At 45.0% G+C, this 16819-nt stretch overlaps 1 protein-coding gene across 1 annotated transcript in view; it reads left to right on the plus strand.

Moving 5' to 3' along the window:
• Positions 1–16819, plus strand: part of LOC308676582 (KAT8 regulatory NSL complex subunit 1-like) — a gene marked incomplete at its 5' end in the record, with an annotated part of 305549 nt that extends 288730 nt beyond the window's left edge. Inside the window, 3 exons of the mRNA XM_081342460.1 lie at positions 551–663; positions 15742–15988; positions 16288–16819. Of these exons, the coding sequence (XP_081198586.1) occupies positions 551–663; positions 15742–15988; positions 16288–16515 (588 nt within the window). The 3' untranslated portion in view covers positions 16516–16819. The remainder of the gene's footprint in view (positions 1–550; positions 664–15741; positions 15989–16287) is intronic.

A 16819-nucleotide genomic window follows, 5' to 3' on the forward strand; every position in this document is an offset into this window, starting at 1 on the left:
GGGGCCTGATGTCAACACTGCAAACATTGGATGTTTTTGCTCTGACCATATAAGAGGCAGCCTTTTTCTTTAAACTGCTTGCTCTGAATATAAAGAAGTTGTGGGGAGGAGTTATGCTAACCGGATGTATAAATTAGATAAGAATGGCGCACAAGATAACGGAAGTGAAGCTTGCGTTTTGGGCTAATTGGAGAATGTGATTAATGATGTGTAATTAAGGGAGGGAGTTGTGCATGATAATGATGGGTTTAGGGGAGGAGGATTCAGATTCTGGCATCCATCCATGAGTGCCGATGCTTCGTTCTCATTATTATAGACTTTTAGAAAAACAATGCCTGAATGTTGTTTGAACTGTCTCATTAATCGGAACCATGACATCAGAGTCCTTCAGTTATACATGTTTTGGAAGTGAATAAGGCAGGCCTGTGATGAAAAAACAACTGCTGTTCTTGGAGAGCTTTTTGACCTCTTTATGGAGTGCTTCACTAGGACAAGTCAGCAAAGCTTCAGTGACTATTCCAGTCCTAATCTTCTTTCATTGCTTTTCCAGATAGAGAATATGTCTGATGCAGCCTTTGCCACTCTCCATGCTAGGTGTGAGGAAATGGAGCGAGCCAGGTGGCTATGGAACACAAATATGCCACCACAGCGGCGAGGTAGCAGGTAAGGTTGCCTGCTGCTTCAGCAGCAGAGTGCTTAGCAGCCCAAATGCTTCCATGATAAGCACCTGCTGTTAACTTTTCAGCAGCATTGCCACAAAGACAATATCCCTGTTGAGTTGTGAAGTGCTCCAAATTTCATTTGGGCATGAATAATGGGAAGTTCCAGAGAAGCGTCTCCTGGTGTTAAAGTTGCTTGTGCTGGTGAGCAAGACATCATTCAGTAAATGAAGTTGATCTGCATCTCTATGAGTGCCACTAACATCTGGGGACATTGTTTTCCAGGAATAGTTCAGAAGCTTTACAATCTTACGTAACTTGGGAATCCCATCTGCTATGAAGTATAATAGGATGGATCCCTGTCCCAAGAAGTTTATAGTCTGAACTTCAGAGAAGGACAACAACAATAGAAAAAATGGGAAATGGAAGTTGGGATAGAGAAAAAATGTCTCAGCAGCTTTTTGTTTCATGTGCACTGGTGTTTAACAGTTTGTGAACCCCTTTGAATTTTCAATATTTCTGCATAAATATGACCTAAAATCTGTTCTGTGGAGTCCTTGGTGCTCTCCGACCTTGGTGGTTTTCTTGCAGATGTTTCTGTCTAGCACTGATGATGTTACCTAGTTTGGTAATGAAACGTCTGCTAGAAAACCACCAAGGTTGGAGAGCACTAAGGACCTCACAGCTCATCCCTGAGCTACAAATATTCTCTTCTATGATCTGTTCTCCATACAAGTCCTAAAATTAGATAAAGAAACCCCAGTTAAATGAGTCAAGAACAGTATACCTGTTTATTGAGGAAAATGATCCAAAGCTACATATCTATGTGTGGTAGAAGTACGTGAACCTTTAGGATTATCAGTTCGTTTGGAGGAGAATTTAGAGTCAAGTGTTTCAATCAATGGGGTGACAATCAGGTGTGAGGGTTGGAGGTCCTGCCTTATTTAAGGAAGAGAATTATGTGTATTTACTATCAAAATCTGATGTTCAAAATAGGCATGTCATGGCTCAAACAAAGCAAATTTCTGAGAACCTCTGAAAAACAGTTGTTGATACTCACTAGACAGGAAAACCTATCAGACAACTTTGTCTCCCAAAAAGTAGAGAAGGGAACTAGGGGATCAGCCATATTGGACTTAATACTCACTAACAGAGATGAAATGATAGAAAGTGTTGAAGCCACAGGAACTTTTTGGGGGAGTGAATATTTGAATACAACATTATGCAAGCACAAGCAATAGAACATAGTCAAACTAGAGTCTTGGACTTTAAGAGAGCAAATTTCAATAAACTTCAGAGAGGGCTTGGGAAGAATTCCATGGATGAGAATCCTCAAGGGCAGGCATGTCAAACTGCCGGCCCGCGGGCTGGATACATCACACCAAAACCATGCCCACCCCATTGCCGGCAATGGGGAAAAATCATGATATATCACACGACATCACATGATGTTGCGAGTTTAACATGCCTACTCAAGGGGAAAACAACTCAAGAAATCTGGGAAATTTTGAAAAGTGAGATTATAAAAGCCCACTCTAGCACAATACCAACAAAGAAGAAAAATAACAGCTCTCAAAAGAAACCAGCATGGCTGCATAAAGAACTCTGATAAATTGAAAGACAAAAAGGACAAGTATAAAAAGTGGAAAGAGGAGCACATAACTAAGGCAGAATATAAGCAAATAGCCCGAGCCTGCAAAGATGAAGTGAGGAAAGCTAAGGCTCAAAATGAACTAAGGCTTGCGACCAAAGTCAAAAATAACAAAAAAAGCTTCTTTCAACATGTAAAAAACAAGAAAAAAGTTAAGGAAATGATTGGTCCATTAGTGGGAGAAAGTGGCAAGAAGGTGACAAGCAACAAGGAGAAAGCAGAACTACTTAACTTGTTTTTTGCATCTGTCTTTACACAAAGGGAAAAAATAGTCCAACCTATCAAAAACAGTACCATAAAAAACAGATTAGAAACACAAGATAGGCAAGAAAATGGTAAGTGAGCACCTGTCCAGCCTAGACGAGTTCAAATCACCAGGACCAGATGGATTACACCCCAAAGTTCTCAAGGAACTGGCAGATGTGATCTCAGAACCACTGGACCATATTTTTCAAAGATCCTGGAGCATTGGGGAACTACCAGAGGACTGGAAAAGAGCTGATGTAGTTCCCATCTTCAAAAAAGGAAAAGAAAATGGATCCAGGAAACTACAGACCTATCAGCCTAACCTCAATACCTGGGAAGATTCTGGAAAAGATAATCAAGCAACAAATCAGCGAACACCTTGATGGAAACAAAGTCATCACTAAAAGCCAACATGTGTTTGTCAAAAACAGATCATGCTAGACAAATCTTATTGCATTCTTTGACCAGGTGACAAAATTAGTGAACCAGAGGAATGCCATGGATATAATTTACTTGGACTTCAGTAAGGCATTTGATAAAGTAGGCCACAACCTACTACTTGATAAGGCTCAAAATGAGTCCTTCGGGAGAAGGGCGGTATAAAAATTTAATTAAATAAATAAATAAATAAATAAGATAGAAAAATGTGGGTTAGACAGCATCACCACCAGATGGATTCGTAGCTGGCTGACAGGCCATACTCAGCGTGTGGTCCTCAATGGAACTGCATCTACATGGAAGGAAGTGTGTAGTGGGGTGCCCCAGGGCTCTGTTCTGGGCCCAGTGCTCTTCAACATCTTCATCAACGATTTGGATGAGGGGATAGATGGGGAACTCATCAAATTTGCAGATGACACCAAGCTGGCAGAAATAGCCAACACTCCAGATGACAGGCATAAGATACAGGACAGACTTGAACACTGGGCGCTATCTAACAAAATTAAATTCAATGGTGAAAAAAGTAAGGTTCTACACTTAGGCAGGAAAAATCAAATGCACAGGTATAGTATAGGTGGTACCTGGCTCAATAGTAGTAACTGTGAGAGGGATCTAGTGGACAATCACTTAAATATGAGCCAGCAGTGTGCTGCAGCTGCCAAAAAGGCCAACACAGTGCTAGGCTGCATTAACAGAGGGATAGAATCAAGATCACATGAAGTGTCAATACCAATTTATAACACCTTGGTAAGGCCACACCTGTAATACTGCATCCAGTTTTGGTCACCACAATGTAAAAAAGATGTTGAGACTCTAGAAAGAGTGCAGAGAAGAGCAACAAAGATGATTGGGGGACTGGAGGCTAAAACATCTAAGGAAGGGCTGCTGGAATTGGGTATGTCTAGTTCAGGGCTTTTCAACAGGTGGTACAAGTACCACTTGTGGCACATTAACAAGTGGCAGGTGGTAGGCAGACCTGCCTAGCCAAGTGTAGTGGGGGAGGGAAAGAGCCAGCGCAGGCAAGGACTTACTGTGAGAGAGGCCTCTGGAGCTGCAGAGTGGCTGGGGCAAGGCAAAGGCCCCAGACTCACTTCTGGCTCACCCTCCCCCATGAGAAAGGAGGAGAGGGGGGGCGGAGAGGCTATGAAAGGAGGCAGTTTGAGTGGGAGAAGGAGAGAGAAAAAAAGCAGCAGCCTTGGGAGGAGGTGGAGTCAGCTCTAGAAGGCACTGAAGGGAAAGGAGGAGGAGGAGGAGGAGGAGGAGGAGGAGGAGGAGGGTGGGGGGAGGAGGAGAGATCAAGCAGGCCGGCCATGAGCCAATCTACAACTGCTGTGGCAGCCACCTGTGCTGGCAGCAGCAAACAGGCAAGAAATGCAGTGGGGGAGGGGTTGCCCTCCAAGAGGAATGAAAAAAGGCAGCAATGGCTGGAGGTGAGGCTTGGAGGGAGGGAGATGGAGAGTGGAAGGATTCTTATGTGCTTTTGTGACTTTGAAGTTCTGGGATTTGTGCAATGTGGGCTTTGTGCTCTTAAGGAGTGTTTGGCAATTTCTATTTGGCTGATGGCTGATGTCTCGTGTTAGCTTCTATTGCTCCGCTATTGTTAGCTGTAAGTTTTGCTGCAAGGGATTTTGAAGTATTTTTCTCCTGAATGGATTTTGCCTGTAGCATTCCTTTACTTATGAATGGAGCCATTTGGGGAGGTTGCCTTAGCCAGCAGCCAATACTTACTACATTTTTTTTCTTCTTTAAGTGCCAGCTGTGCTCCTTAACTTTCCTTTCTAGCAGTAGCTAATTCTTAAAGGGGAATGTGCCTTTTTAAGCTAGTTCATTCAGCAGTTTGTCTTTTCTGTCTTTGGAGGCTTTTCCTTGTTTAATGAATATATGGAAGAGAGAAAATATGGTGGGGGGGTTCAAATTCTTCCTTCAGAAGGAGGTGGGCATGAGAAAGAGGGAGGGAGGGAGGGAAGGAGAGAGGGAGGGAGGGAAGTCCCGCCTTAGCACTTGGCCACCAGCAGCCCTGCCATTGACTTTGCTTGTCAAAAGGTTGCAAAAGGGGAATCACATGACCCTGGGACACTGTGACTATCATAAATATGAATCAGTTGCCAAGCATCCAAATATAAATCACATGACCCTGGGCATGCTGCAATGATCATAAGTGTGAAAAATGGTCATAAGTCATTTCAGTGCAATTGCAACTTTGAACAGGGGTTTTTTTGGTCACGTTTTTAACACCTTGCTAGGTGGTACTCAAATATTGCCATATCCTAAAAGTGGTACAATCGGTGAAAAGGTTGAAAAGCCCTGGTCTAGTTTAATGAAGAGAAGGACTAGGGGTGACACGATAGCAGTGTTCCAAAATCTCAGGGGCTGCCACAAAGAAGAGGGAGTCAAGCTATTCTCCAAAGCACCTGAAAGCAGGAGAAGAAGCAACGGATGGAAACTAGTCAAGGAGAGAAGCAACCTAGAACTAAGGAGAAACTTCCTGACAGTTAGAACAATTAACCAGTGGAACAACCTGCTGTTGTGATTCAGGGTCAGCCTGTGGGTCCGGCAGCCGGGTCGGATGACTCGGATGACTCAGACGAGGGGGAGGAGGAGGGTGTTGAAGACGAACTTGCTGATGATGGCTTGGAGGCTTCGCAGAGGCCCCAGCCAGGCCCCTCTTCTCAGCTGCGCGAGCCCGACAGTGCGGATGATGATGACCCACAGCTGGCCCTGTTCAAGGACGCCCGACGCAGGAGGCAGTCAAGCAGGAGCAAGCAGAGAAAGGCTGTGGGACTCCTCGGAAGGAGGCACAGGGAGGCCACGCCCTGAACTCTAATAAAGGGAGTGTTTGGGGAAGGGCTGGTTGCTGAAAGCAACCGCTCCGTTTGAGGATCAAAGCTCCGGTATCTTGTTTCATGTTTTGTTGTTTGTTTGTGTAATAAACTTGGCAGACGTTTTCCAGCCACAGACGCTTTCCAGCCTCTGCCGTTTGTACAGGGGTTGCCTTTCTGCAAGGCCGGTAGCAGGCTGGTACAGAACACCTGCCTCCAGAAGTGGTGAATGCTCCAACACTGGAAGTTTTTAAGAGGAGACTGGACAGCCATTTGCCTGAAATGGTATAGGATTTCCTGCCTGAGCAGGGGGTTGGACTAGATGACCTCCAAGGTCCCTTCCAACTTTTATTATTATTATTGATCATCGCACAGTCAGCCAGATGTTCAGACTGGATTTGGCATTTTTGTCTACCTATCCAGTCCTTACCAAGGACCTGGGATAGGCAGATGTGGATGTTTGATGGTATTACAGATATTGTCGCAGGATGGAAGCAGTTCCTAGTAAGGCCGCCTTTTGCAATTGACTAATGGCAAATTTGTCAATGCCAATGGTGTTCAAGTGGTGCTCCAGTTGTTTTGGGATTGCACCCAAGGCGCCTATTACTATTGGTACTACCCTTGCTTGCCTTTGCCACAGTCTTTCTATTTCTATTTGTACGTCTTTGTATTTTGTTATCTTCTCCAGTTCTTTCTCATCTATTCTGCTGTCTCCAGGCACTGCCACGTCCACTATCCAGACTTTTTTGTCTGACTTATCGACAGTTGTTAAGTCCGGGGTGTTATGTTGCAGGTGCTTGTCTGTTTGAATTCTGAAGTCCCAGAGCAGTTTAACTTTATCATTTTCTATGACTTTCTCTATTTTATGATCCCACCAGTTCTTGCTTACAGGCAAATGATATTTCTTGCAGATCTTCCAATGCACCATTGTTGCTACTTTGTCATGCCGCTGCTTGTAGTCAGTCTGTGCGATCTTCTTGCAGCAGCTTACCAGGTGGTCCACTGTTTCTTTAGCTTCTTTGCATAGGTGGCACTTACTGTCTGTTGCTGTCTTCTCAATTTTGACTTTGTATGCATTTGTCCTTAAGGCTTGGTCTTGTGCAGCTAGAATTAGTCCCTTGGTCTCTTTCTTCAACTTTCCTGCTCTTAGCCATTACCAGGTCTTGTTATTATCTGCTTTCCAAGCTATTTTTTTCATGTACTGGCCATGTAGTGCTTTGTCTTCCCATGCCTCTATTCAGTTCTTCATTTGGTCTTTCTTGTAGGCCAGTTTGGTGTCTCCAGTAGTCAGTAAGCCTTCCTGATATACTAATTTCAGTGCATCTTCATCACTGTCCTTCAGATATTCTTCCAAAGCCATTTTTTCTTCTTCAACCATCTGATGTACTTGCAGCATTCCACGTCCACCTATTTGCCTTGGCAGATAGAGTCTGTCAACATCACTGTGTGGATGAAGGGCATGATTCATTGTCATTATTTTTCTGGTCTTCCTATCCATTGCTTTTAGTTCTGCTTGAGTCCAGTCCACTATTCCAGCTGTGTATCTAATGACTGGAATTGCCCAGGTGTTGATTGCCTTCATGGTATTTCCTCCATTGAGTTTGGACTTTAAGATCTTCTTCACTCTCTTGATGTATTCACCTTTAATCTTTTTTTTACTTCAGTGTGCTTGATGTTGTCAGCTTGAAGGATACCCAAGTATTTGTAGTAATCTTCCTCATCCAGACTCTTAATGTTATTTTCGTGGGGCATCTTTATTCCTTCAGTTTTCACTATTTTTCCTTGTTTGAGAGTAAGTGTGGCACATTTGTCCAAGCCAAACTCCATTGCAATATCTTGGCTATATATATGGACAGTGTTGAGCAGCAATTCTATTTCAGATGATGTTTTTCCATACAGCTTCAGATCATCCATGTAAAGGAGGTGGGATAGTCTGGCAGCTGTTTTTGATGTTTGATAGCCATGTCCTGAGTTATTCAGTATTATTGACAGGAAACTGTGCAATAATAAATAGTAGTGGTGATAATCTCCTTGAAATATTCCTCTCTTGATATTAACCTCTCCCAGTCTTTCACCATTGACCTGCAACGGTGTCTTCCATTGTGCCTTTGATCTTTGCACAAATTTTCTGATGTTTCTTTTTTCTTTACAAATTTTATTGATTTTCTGATATTACATTTACATATTTGAAAAGCAACGTGGTGGCTGGGTAGTAGTAACTCAATTACATACAGATATCATTATACAGATTTCAAATTGCTACCATAAACATTTCCTCTCTTTTTCCCTTCATATATACTGTCTATTTGTAGATTTAAAGACAATTCATCCTATCAATCACTGTGTCTTCAATTGTGCCATCGATCTTTACACTAATTTTCTGATGTTTCTACTGACTCCTGTTATTTCTAGGCACTTGATTATCCAGTCATGTGGCAGAGAGTCAAATGCCTTTTTGTAGTCAATCCATGCCACATTCAGGTTGGACTTCCTTTTCTTGCAGTTTTCCAAGATCATTTTGTCTATTAGGAGTTGATCTTTTGTTCCTCTGCTATTGGGGCGGTTTCCTTTCTGCTCTGGTGGAAAGAGATTGTTTTCAACTAGATGCTGTTGTACTGCATCAGCTACCACACCAGTTAGCAATTTGAAAGTTGTTGGTAAGCAGGTAATTGGCCTGTAGTTGCCTGGTGTTGCCCCTTTTGCTGGATTTTTCATTATTAGGTAGGTTTTCCCAGTTGTTAGCCACTTTTCAATTTCTCCTCCTTGTAGTATATTGTTGAACTGCTTGGCAATGAGTGGGTATATAACAGTTAGATGTTTCAACCAAAACCCATGCAGTTTGCCAGACAAATCTTATTGCATTCTTTGACCAAATGACAAAACTAGTGGACCAGAGGAATGCTGTAGATATAATTTACTTGGACATCAGTAAGGCATTTGATAAAGTATATCACAACCTACTACTTGATAAGATAGAAAAATGTGGGTTAGATAGCATCACCACCAGATGGATTCATAGCTGGCTGACAGGCTGTACTCAGCGTGTGGTCCTCAATGGAACTGCATCTACATGGAAGGAAGTGTGTAGTGGGGTGCCCCAGGGCTCTGTTCTGGGCCCAGTGCTCTTCAACATCTTCATCAACGATTTGGATGAGGGGATAGATGGGGAACTCATCAAATTTGCAGATGACACCAAGCTGGCAGGAATAGCCAATACTCCAGAAGATAGGCTTAAGATACAGGAGGATCTGGACAGACTGGAACACTGGGCACTATCTAACAAAATGAAATTCAATTGTAAAAAAGTAAGGTTCTACATTTAGGCAGGAAAAATCAAATGCACAGGTATAGTATAGGTGGTACCTGGCTCAATAGTAGCAACTGTGAGAGAGATCTCGGAGTCCTAGTGGACAATCACTTAAATATGAGCCAGCAGTGTGCTGCAGCTGCCAAAAAAGCCAACACAGTGCTAGGCTGCATTAACAGAGGGATAGAATCAAGATCACGTGAAGTACTAATACCACTTTACAATGCCTTGGTAAGGCCACACCTGGAATACTGCATCCAGTTTTGGTCACCACGATGTAAAAAAGATGTTGAGACTCTAGAAAGAGTACAGAGAAGAGCAACAAAGATGATTGGGGGACTGGAGGCTAAAACATATAGGGAATGGTTGCTGGAATTGGGTATGTGTAGTTTAATGAAGAGAAGGGTGAGGGTGACATGATAGCAGTGTTCCAACATCTTAGGAGCTGCCACAAAGAAGAGGGAGTCAAGCTATTCTCCAAAGCACCTGAAAGCAGGACAAGAAGCAACGGATGGAAACTAGTCAAGGAGAGAAGCAACCTAGAACTAAGGAGAAACTTCCTGACAGTTAGAACAATTAACCAGTGGAACAACCTGCCTCCAGAAGTGGTGAATGCTCCAACACTGGAAGTTTTTAAGAGGAGACTGGACAGCCATTTGCCTGAAATGGTATAGGGTTTCCTGCCTGAGCAGGGGGTTGGACTAGATGACCTCCAAGTCCCTTCCAACTTATTATTATTATTATTATTATAGTTCATCTTCAGGTGGTGTTGACCAATTTTTGATCTTCCTTGCTCTTTTTTCTACCATTTTTGTTGTTATTACTAGTTCTTTCATTTCAATTTCTGTTTTATTTGCATCCACCTCTTTTAACCAAGCCGCATCCTTGTTGTGTTTCTTTGGGTTATCCCATATCTGCTTCCAGAACTGCACGGTTTCTTCCTTGTCAGGTAGTGACTGATTCATTGCAGTTTCTCCATTGATGGATTGGTAGAAACGCTTCTGATTGGATTGAAATTGGAGGTTCTGCCTATAATTTGCAATTCGAGCTTCGTATCTACTGATTTTCCTGGCTATAGCTGTTATTTGCTGCTTTATTATTTCCAGTGATTCCTTGATCTTCCTTTTTTCCAAGTGGTATTTCTTGATTAGGTATTCTTTTTTCTTCTTGTTCTTCGGCTTCTTTTCTTTCATCTGTTCTAGCTTGCTTGCATGTGATCTTAACTTGCTGATCTTATTTTCTAGTCTAACCTTCCATTTTTGTGGTGCACTGTTTGTTTTTCTTCTTTGTTGATTTTGCATCCCAGGTATTCAGTTATAACTGCAGCTGTGCTGTACATTAGTTGGTTTGTTTCTTGCAGTGAATTGGTGCTTATACTTGATATTGCAGTATTTGCATCTTTTAATGCTTGTGCTAGCTGTTTCTTTGCAACAAGCTTCAATGCAGGCAGCCTTATTCTGTTGTTTTTGTGCTGTTCTAGATGCTCAGTTATTCTTTGTTTCAATTCTTTTCTTTCTTTAGTTAGAGGGCTTTGTTCTTCCTGCGGAAGAGGTGCCTGGTTTCCAAATGAGAACAGTTGTATATCTCTGCTGGATTCCTTCACTGCCAGCTCCCCCTGGCTTGCCTCTACATTCTGAATTACTTCTGGCAAGGCTTTGATTTCTTTGCCCTGGGTAAACCTTTGCAGTTCATCCAATTCTGTTTCTGTGAATACTTTATTTCATATTATAAATCGGCGTTGTTCTGCTAGTCTCTGTTCTGTTATTTCTGATTCTGGATGTTGTTCTTTCCAGAACTGGTGCATTCGTTTTAGATATCCTCTTCTTGTTGGACTTGATCTATAATAACAGATCATTATTTCTTTGTTTTCAATCACTGTGTATTTGCGATGGGTAATCACCTTTTCTTCCAGTAGTTCTGCAGCTGCTGGCCCTGGTTGCTCAGCCAACAGTCCTGAATCCTGTCCCATTTTTCACCAGATATCCAGGAACTCCCAACATCTAGCGCAGACCTTGTTAACCTGGGCAACATCCGAGCTGGTATGGCTTTCTGAAATTTACGTCTCACCATATTTTATGGGAGAGACACTCTTTGACTCCTCTGATGAAACCTGTCCAGTATGGGTGAACCTCTGGCATAGCTCTCATCTTCCTCAGAGTACACAAGCCCCACAACCACATCAAGGTAGTGCCTCACTGTGGGATGATGATGATGATGATGATGATGATTTGTTTCTGCATCCTATATAAAGACTTGACCCCCTTAATAAAGGCCTTTCACTTTAGACTTGTGGTTGGTATTGGGGTGTGTGCAGAAAGCCACTTTACAAAATTGGTATTGCTTTCCCAGATTCAGGGATCAAGTTATTTTCAGTTTCATGCCACCTATCTCCTGAGCTTTAAAAGGCAGCAGCACCAGCTCCAATCTTCTGATTGTTAAAACTGGTTGTTCAGGATCCAGGAACGGGAAAAATGTTCTTTGCAACACTTTTTTAAGGGACCTCGAAAAAGATCCTGGGATTAAGCTGGAATCTGTCTGGCACAGCTGGCTCGGTCCCTTGAGGACATCCAAGCTGGCAGTGCAAATTTCAGAGGAACAACTGGATCTTCTCTTAATCTGGGTTTGCTTGAAGCGTGTAATCCAAGCATGAAAAGGAGAGGCTTACTCCAGCTCAGATCTTATACAAGTAGTCCTTAACTTACAATCATTTGTTTAGGGCCGTTGTGGCGAACCTATGGCATGCGTGCCACAGGTGGCACGCAGAGCCCTCTCTGTGGGCATGTGCGCCGTCACCCCAGTCCAAGGCCTTAAGTCCCATCCATGAGCAACCTGCATCAAAATCTCCCTGGGCAAGTGGCTTTTTAAGCTGGGTTTTATAAAACCTTTCCGCTTTAGGCCTCCGCCAATGTGTGCAAAAAAAGAAAAGTTCAATCAATTTCAACTTCTCGGGGGAAAAAAGATCTCGCAAAGTTGGAATTGATTGAACTTTATTTTTAGTCCCACACAGCGGTGAAGGAAGTGACGCGTTGGAACTGGAAAAAGGTGCCGCGTGGGGGTGGGGGTGGGAGCAGCGGGAGCAGGGCACTTCATGTGAGGGGTAGGGCAGGGTCTGTGCATGGGCTAGAGGAGCAACGCGGCGGGGCTAGCGTGGTAAGACCAGTTGCTTCCCTCCGCCTGCCAGACACCTAATGAAGATGCGCAGGGTAAGGTTGCCGGGTCCTCCCCCGCCCAGATGCCCTCGCCTCCCCCAAGGTTTTTTTTTACTAACCTGCCTTTCAGCTGCATTCCATTTCTCTGTTTGCTTCTCAGCCTTCGCCGTGTGTTTGTGGGACTATCGGTTAAAAAAAATGTTTCATCAGACTTTCTAACTTCTCACGAGATCTCAAGAAGTTAGAAAGTCTGATGGAACTTTTTTTTTTTACCGATAGTCCCACAAACACGCGGTGAAGGCTGAGAAGCGAACGGAGAAACAGAATGCAGCTGAAAGGCAGGTTAGTAAAAAAAAACGCTTGGGGGAGGCGAAGGCATCTGGGCGGGGGCAGGGTGTTGAGGTGGGGGCTGGCAAGCTGACCAAAGCAGCAAGTGGAGCGCCGGATGCTCGGGGAGGGAGGGAGGGGAAAAGAGGTCAATTCCAACTGCACGATCTTTCACGAGAAATTGGAATTGATTGATTGACCTTTTTTCCCCCGAAAAAAACCTTCCTTTGTCCTTGCAAGCAGTGGTGGCGGACCACGAAGGAGAAACGGCAGAGGGGCTGGGAGTCAGGTAAGGAAAGAAAGGCAATTTCTGGGGGGAGCGAGGATTTCTTTCCTTACCGCCCCACTTGTTCTGAGGCCACTTTCCGCTCAACCGCGTTCCTCTTGCCAATGGCCCAATCGCCCACTTCAACACCCTCCCTCCCTGAGCCTCCAGTGATCCACCAGCTGCTTTGGTGGCTCTGTAAGCTGTAAGTATACCGGTTCCTTACCTCTGCCCGGTTTGTTCCGCGGCCTCATGGCAGCAGCATAGGGTGTGATGCGTGAGGCGGCAAACAGCCATATTGCGCCGAAACCAGCCATTTGCCACCTCACGCCCAGTGCCACTGCTATAAGGCCGCGGAACAAGCCAGGCGGAGGTAAGGAACTGGTATACTGGATCCCCCCTCCCCTACACCGCCTGCTGCTGGAGGGCTGGCCCGGTATTTGCAGCAGGCTGCGGACCCTCAGAGTGCGTCGGTCGAGGGGCTGGCAGGCTGTGGCTGCTGATGGACACAGTTGACCCCCATGCGCTCACTGTGTGTGGGGGCCGATGGTGTCAGGCAGCAGCCACCTTGGTCCTTGCCTTGCCTAGCCTTGCCCTGCGGCAATGGCACCCCTGCCCTGCCCCCTGCCTGGTCTCGCCTCACCCCGCAGGACGAGCCTCCTGCCCACTGTCCCACCCGCCAGAGACCCCCTGGATCTCCCCCAAACCTCCCCGGCCCCCACAGGCGTCCCTCCCCATGAGCAACATTGAGGTGGCCACGCTGACCCCGGCCACGCCCACCCAGTCTGCCATGACCACTGGAGCCACGTCCATCCAGTGGTCACGCCCACCCAGCACCTGACCATAAATGGGGTTTGGGTTGCAGTTTGGGCACTTGGTCTCTAAAAGGTTTACCATCACTGGTTTAGGGACTGTTCCAAGTCACAACAGCACTGAAAAATGTGACTTAAAACCAGTCCTTGCACTTATGACTATCACATCCCTAGGGTCATGTGATCAGAATTCAAGTACTTGGCAACCGGCATGCATTTGTGATGGTTGCAGCATCCCAGGGTCATGTGATCACCATCCACATGACCTTCCTAGCCAGTTTCCAACAAGCAAACACAATGGGGGAAGCCAGATTTGCTTAAGGACCACATGATTCACTTAAGAACTGCAGTGATTTGCCTAACAGCTGTGGCAAAAAAGGGCATAAAGTCAGGTGTGATTCACTGACTAACCATCTTGCTTAGCAATGTAAATTTTGGTTCCAGTTGTGGTTGTAAGTCGAGGACTACCTGGTATTTGCTGTGTCAATTTTCATTCCTTCAGGGAGGGAGGGAAAGAGTGGAAAAAAGGAAAAGAAAGGGAAGGAAGAAAGAAGAAGGTAGGAAGAAGGAAGGAAAAGAAAGAGGAAGAAAGAAAGAGGCAGGGAGGGAGAGAAACAGAGGAGGGAAGGAAAAGAAAGAGAAGGAAGAAGGAAAGAAGAGAGTCTAAGATTCTGCTCTCCAAGATATGTTGAAATGACAGTCAAGGTGTTTCATGATCCCCCCCCAACCTCTTCTCCCAAGTGGAAAGATCTTTTTCCTGTCCTGCCTCGATCAATGTGCCGGAGCCTAAAACCCTGGTCCCTGCATCACAGCCAACCTTCAATTGAGGAAACTGAGAATTTGGGACAGGTTGGACAAGGAGAGAAACACCACCAAGAGGTGAAAAAAAATTAAAAGTACACGCGCACACACACACACACACACACACACACACACACACACACACGGCTTTCTTCAGCGCCTCTGCAATTGCCTGATGCCCTTTGCAATCACTGCTGCCCACTTCCCTCCCCCCAGTGCCTCCGCATCACTGCTGCCCGCTGCCTGATTGGCTGCCAGGAGGCGCAGCTACTTGTCCCATGCAGCAAATTGCCAGGGTACAAGTGTGCTTCAGGGAATCAGCTGGGACGAGGGGCTGGGGGGGCATTGCCATGGGGGGGAGTGCTGGCAGAGGATGAAAGGCTGCTGTGGGTTGGCTGTGGCAGGGGGCCAGGAGAGAAGTGGGCACGGCCAAGTGTCACTACCTAATAGTCCAATTCTGAGAAGGGGAACTTGGGTGAAGAGAAAGTGACCATCATGGGCAGGGATGTACAGTGGATATAGAAAGTCTGCAGAACTGGATGCCCCTCCAAACTTGATGAAAAAAGAAGAAGAAAAGTTCCACAAACTTTGGTGCAAAAACAATACTGTGTATCACCAAAAGTACACCATACAGTGAAGCATGGTGGTGGCAGCATGCTTGAGGGCTGCTTTTCTTCCGCTGGAACTAGGGCTTTAGTCAAGGTGGAGGGAATTATGAACAGTTACAAATATCAGTCAATTTTCACACAAAAACTTCAGGCCTTTGCTGCAATGCTGAAGATGAAGAGGAATTTCACCCTTCAACGCAACAACATTTCAAAGCATTCCTCCCAATTAACAGAACGGCTTCACCAGAAGAAGGTGAAAGTTTTGGCATGGCCCAGCCAGAGCCCAGACCTGAATCCAATTGAAAATCTGTGGGGTGACCTGAAGTGGGCTGTGCACAGGAGATGCCCTTGTAATCTGACAGATTTGGAGCACTTTTGCAAGGAAGAGTGGGCAAAGATTCCCAAGGCAAGATGTGCCATGCTGATAGGCTCCTACCCCAGAAGACTGAATGCTGTCATAAAATCAAAAGGTGCTTCAACAAAATAGGGGGCTTTTCACTGGCAAGTAATAGATGCTATAACTGTATGCTTTCCTGGAACCACTGTCTACTTTTATGCTTCACATATGACTTGTCTATATTAAGATGGGACAATGTACTAGGAGATTGTACCCTTTAATAATTGTCATCCTTATATATTGATATTTATTTTAATTTCAGGTCTTACAGGTCTACAGATGGACAAACAATCCCTCAGTTGGGGAACCCATCGACCCCACAGCCTTCCTCACCTGACGTTGGAAACTGCTATCAGCATTCTGATTTCTCCCATATATACTTTCCATGCAGCCCCATCAGTCCTGACCTGTTTTCTGGTCCTCATACCCTTTTGTCCCGAGACTCCATGCAGCATCTGTCCATGGAGGACATGTGCTGTTCCACACCAGACTTTGGCCTTGATGAGCAGGTGAGTGAATTAATCCCTTCTGACACTTAATGAAATAACCCATGTGTTAGCCTTGTAGGTGGATTGCCCCTGTTAATTTGACTTGTTTTTATTTGCCTAGAAAAGAAAGTTCACTTGTGCTTGGTTATTTTTGTGCTTTCCTGCCCTCCTCAGATTGGGGGTGAGGTTACAAGAACCAATATGGGCTGCATACAGGCTGAAGATTTCCCTTAGATGCAGTCATATTCCGAAAGGATATTTCAGGTTTCCAGATTGTGGAAGCAATGAAGCCTTCCAACCATTCTGCCTTTTCTTCCCAGACTGTACAGCCATGGGAACGACGCAGTTTCCCACTGCCCTACAATCCCAAGACAGAGCGGGAGGAACAGTCAGAAGCACAGGACCAGTCATCACGTTGCACATGGCGCACATCTGGCAGCAAGCCCTCCCAAGAAGCAGATACTGCCTCCATCTCACCTTCCCTTGCTTGCTTCAAGAGCCAGAATTCAGGGGCCATAGCCATGGTTCAGCGGCCAGCCCACAGATAAGAGACAGACAGGAAAACTGAGCAAAAAGGGGAAGAAAACAATGCACCAAATTAACTCTTGACATTAAAGTTTCTGAAATCTGTGTTTGATATTCAAACATCCTGCTGGGAATTTTCACAGTTTTTAGTGAATTTAAGGAGTTTAGAAACTCTTTTCTTTCTCACCTTCTCCCCCTCCCCCTTTCTTTCCATGTTTCTTTGTCTCACACACACCTTATCCAGTGCTGTGTGGACTAATGAGTAGAGCAAAGCTGCTTCTCCCTCCCCATTCATAGGTGTACACTTCTCAGAAAAGAGAGTGAAGC

The sequence above is a fragment of the Vipera berus genome (genome assembly GCF_964194415.1).
Source record: "Vipera berus genome assembly, chromosome: W".
Classification (NCBI taxonomy): Eukaryota; Metazoa; Chordata; class Lepidosauria; order Squamata; family Viperidae; genus Vipera; species Vipera berus.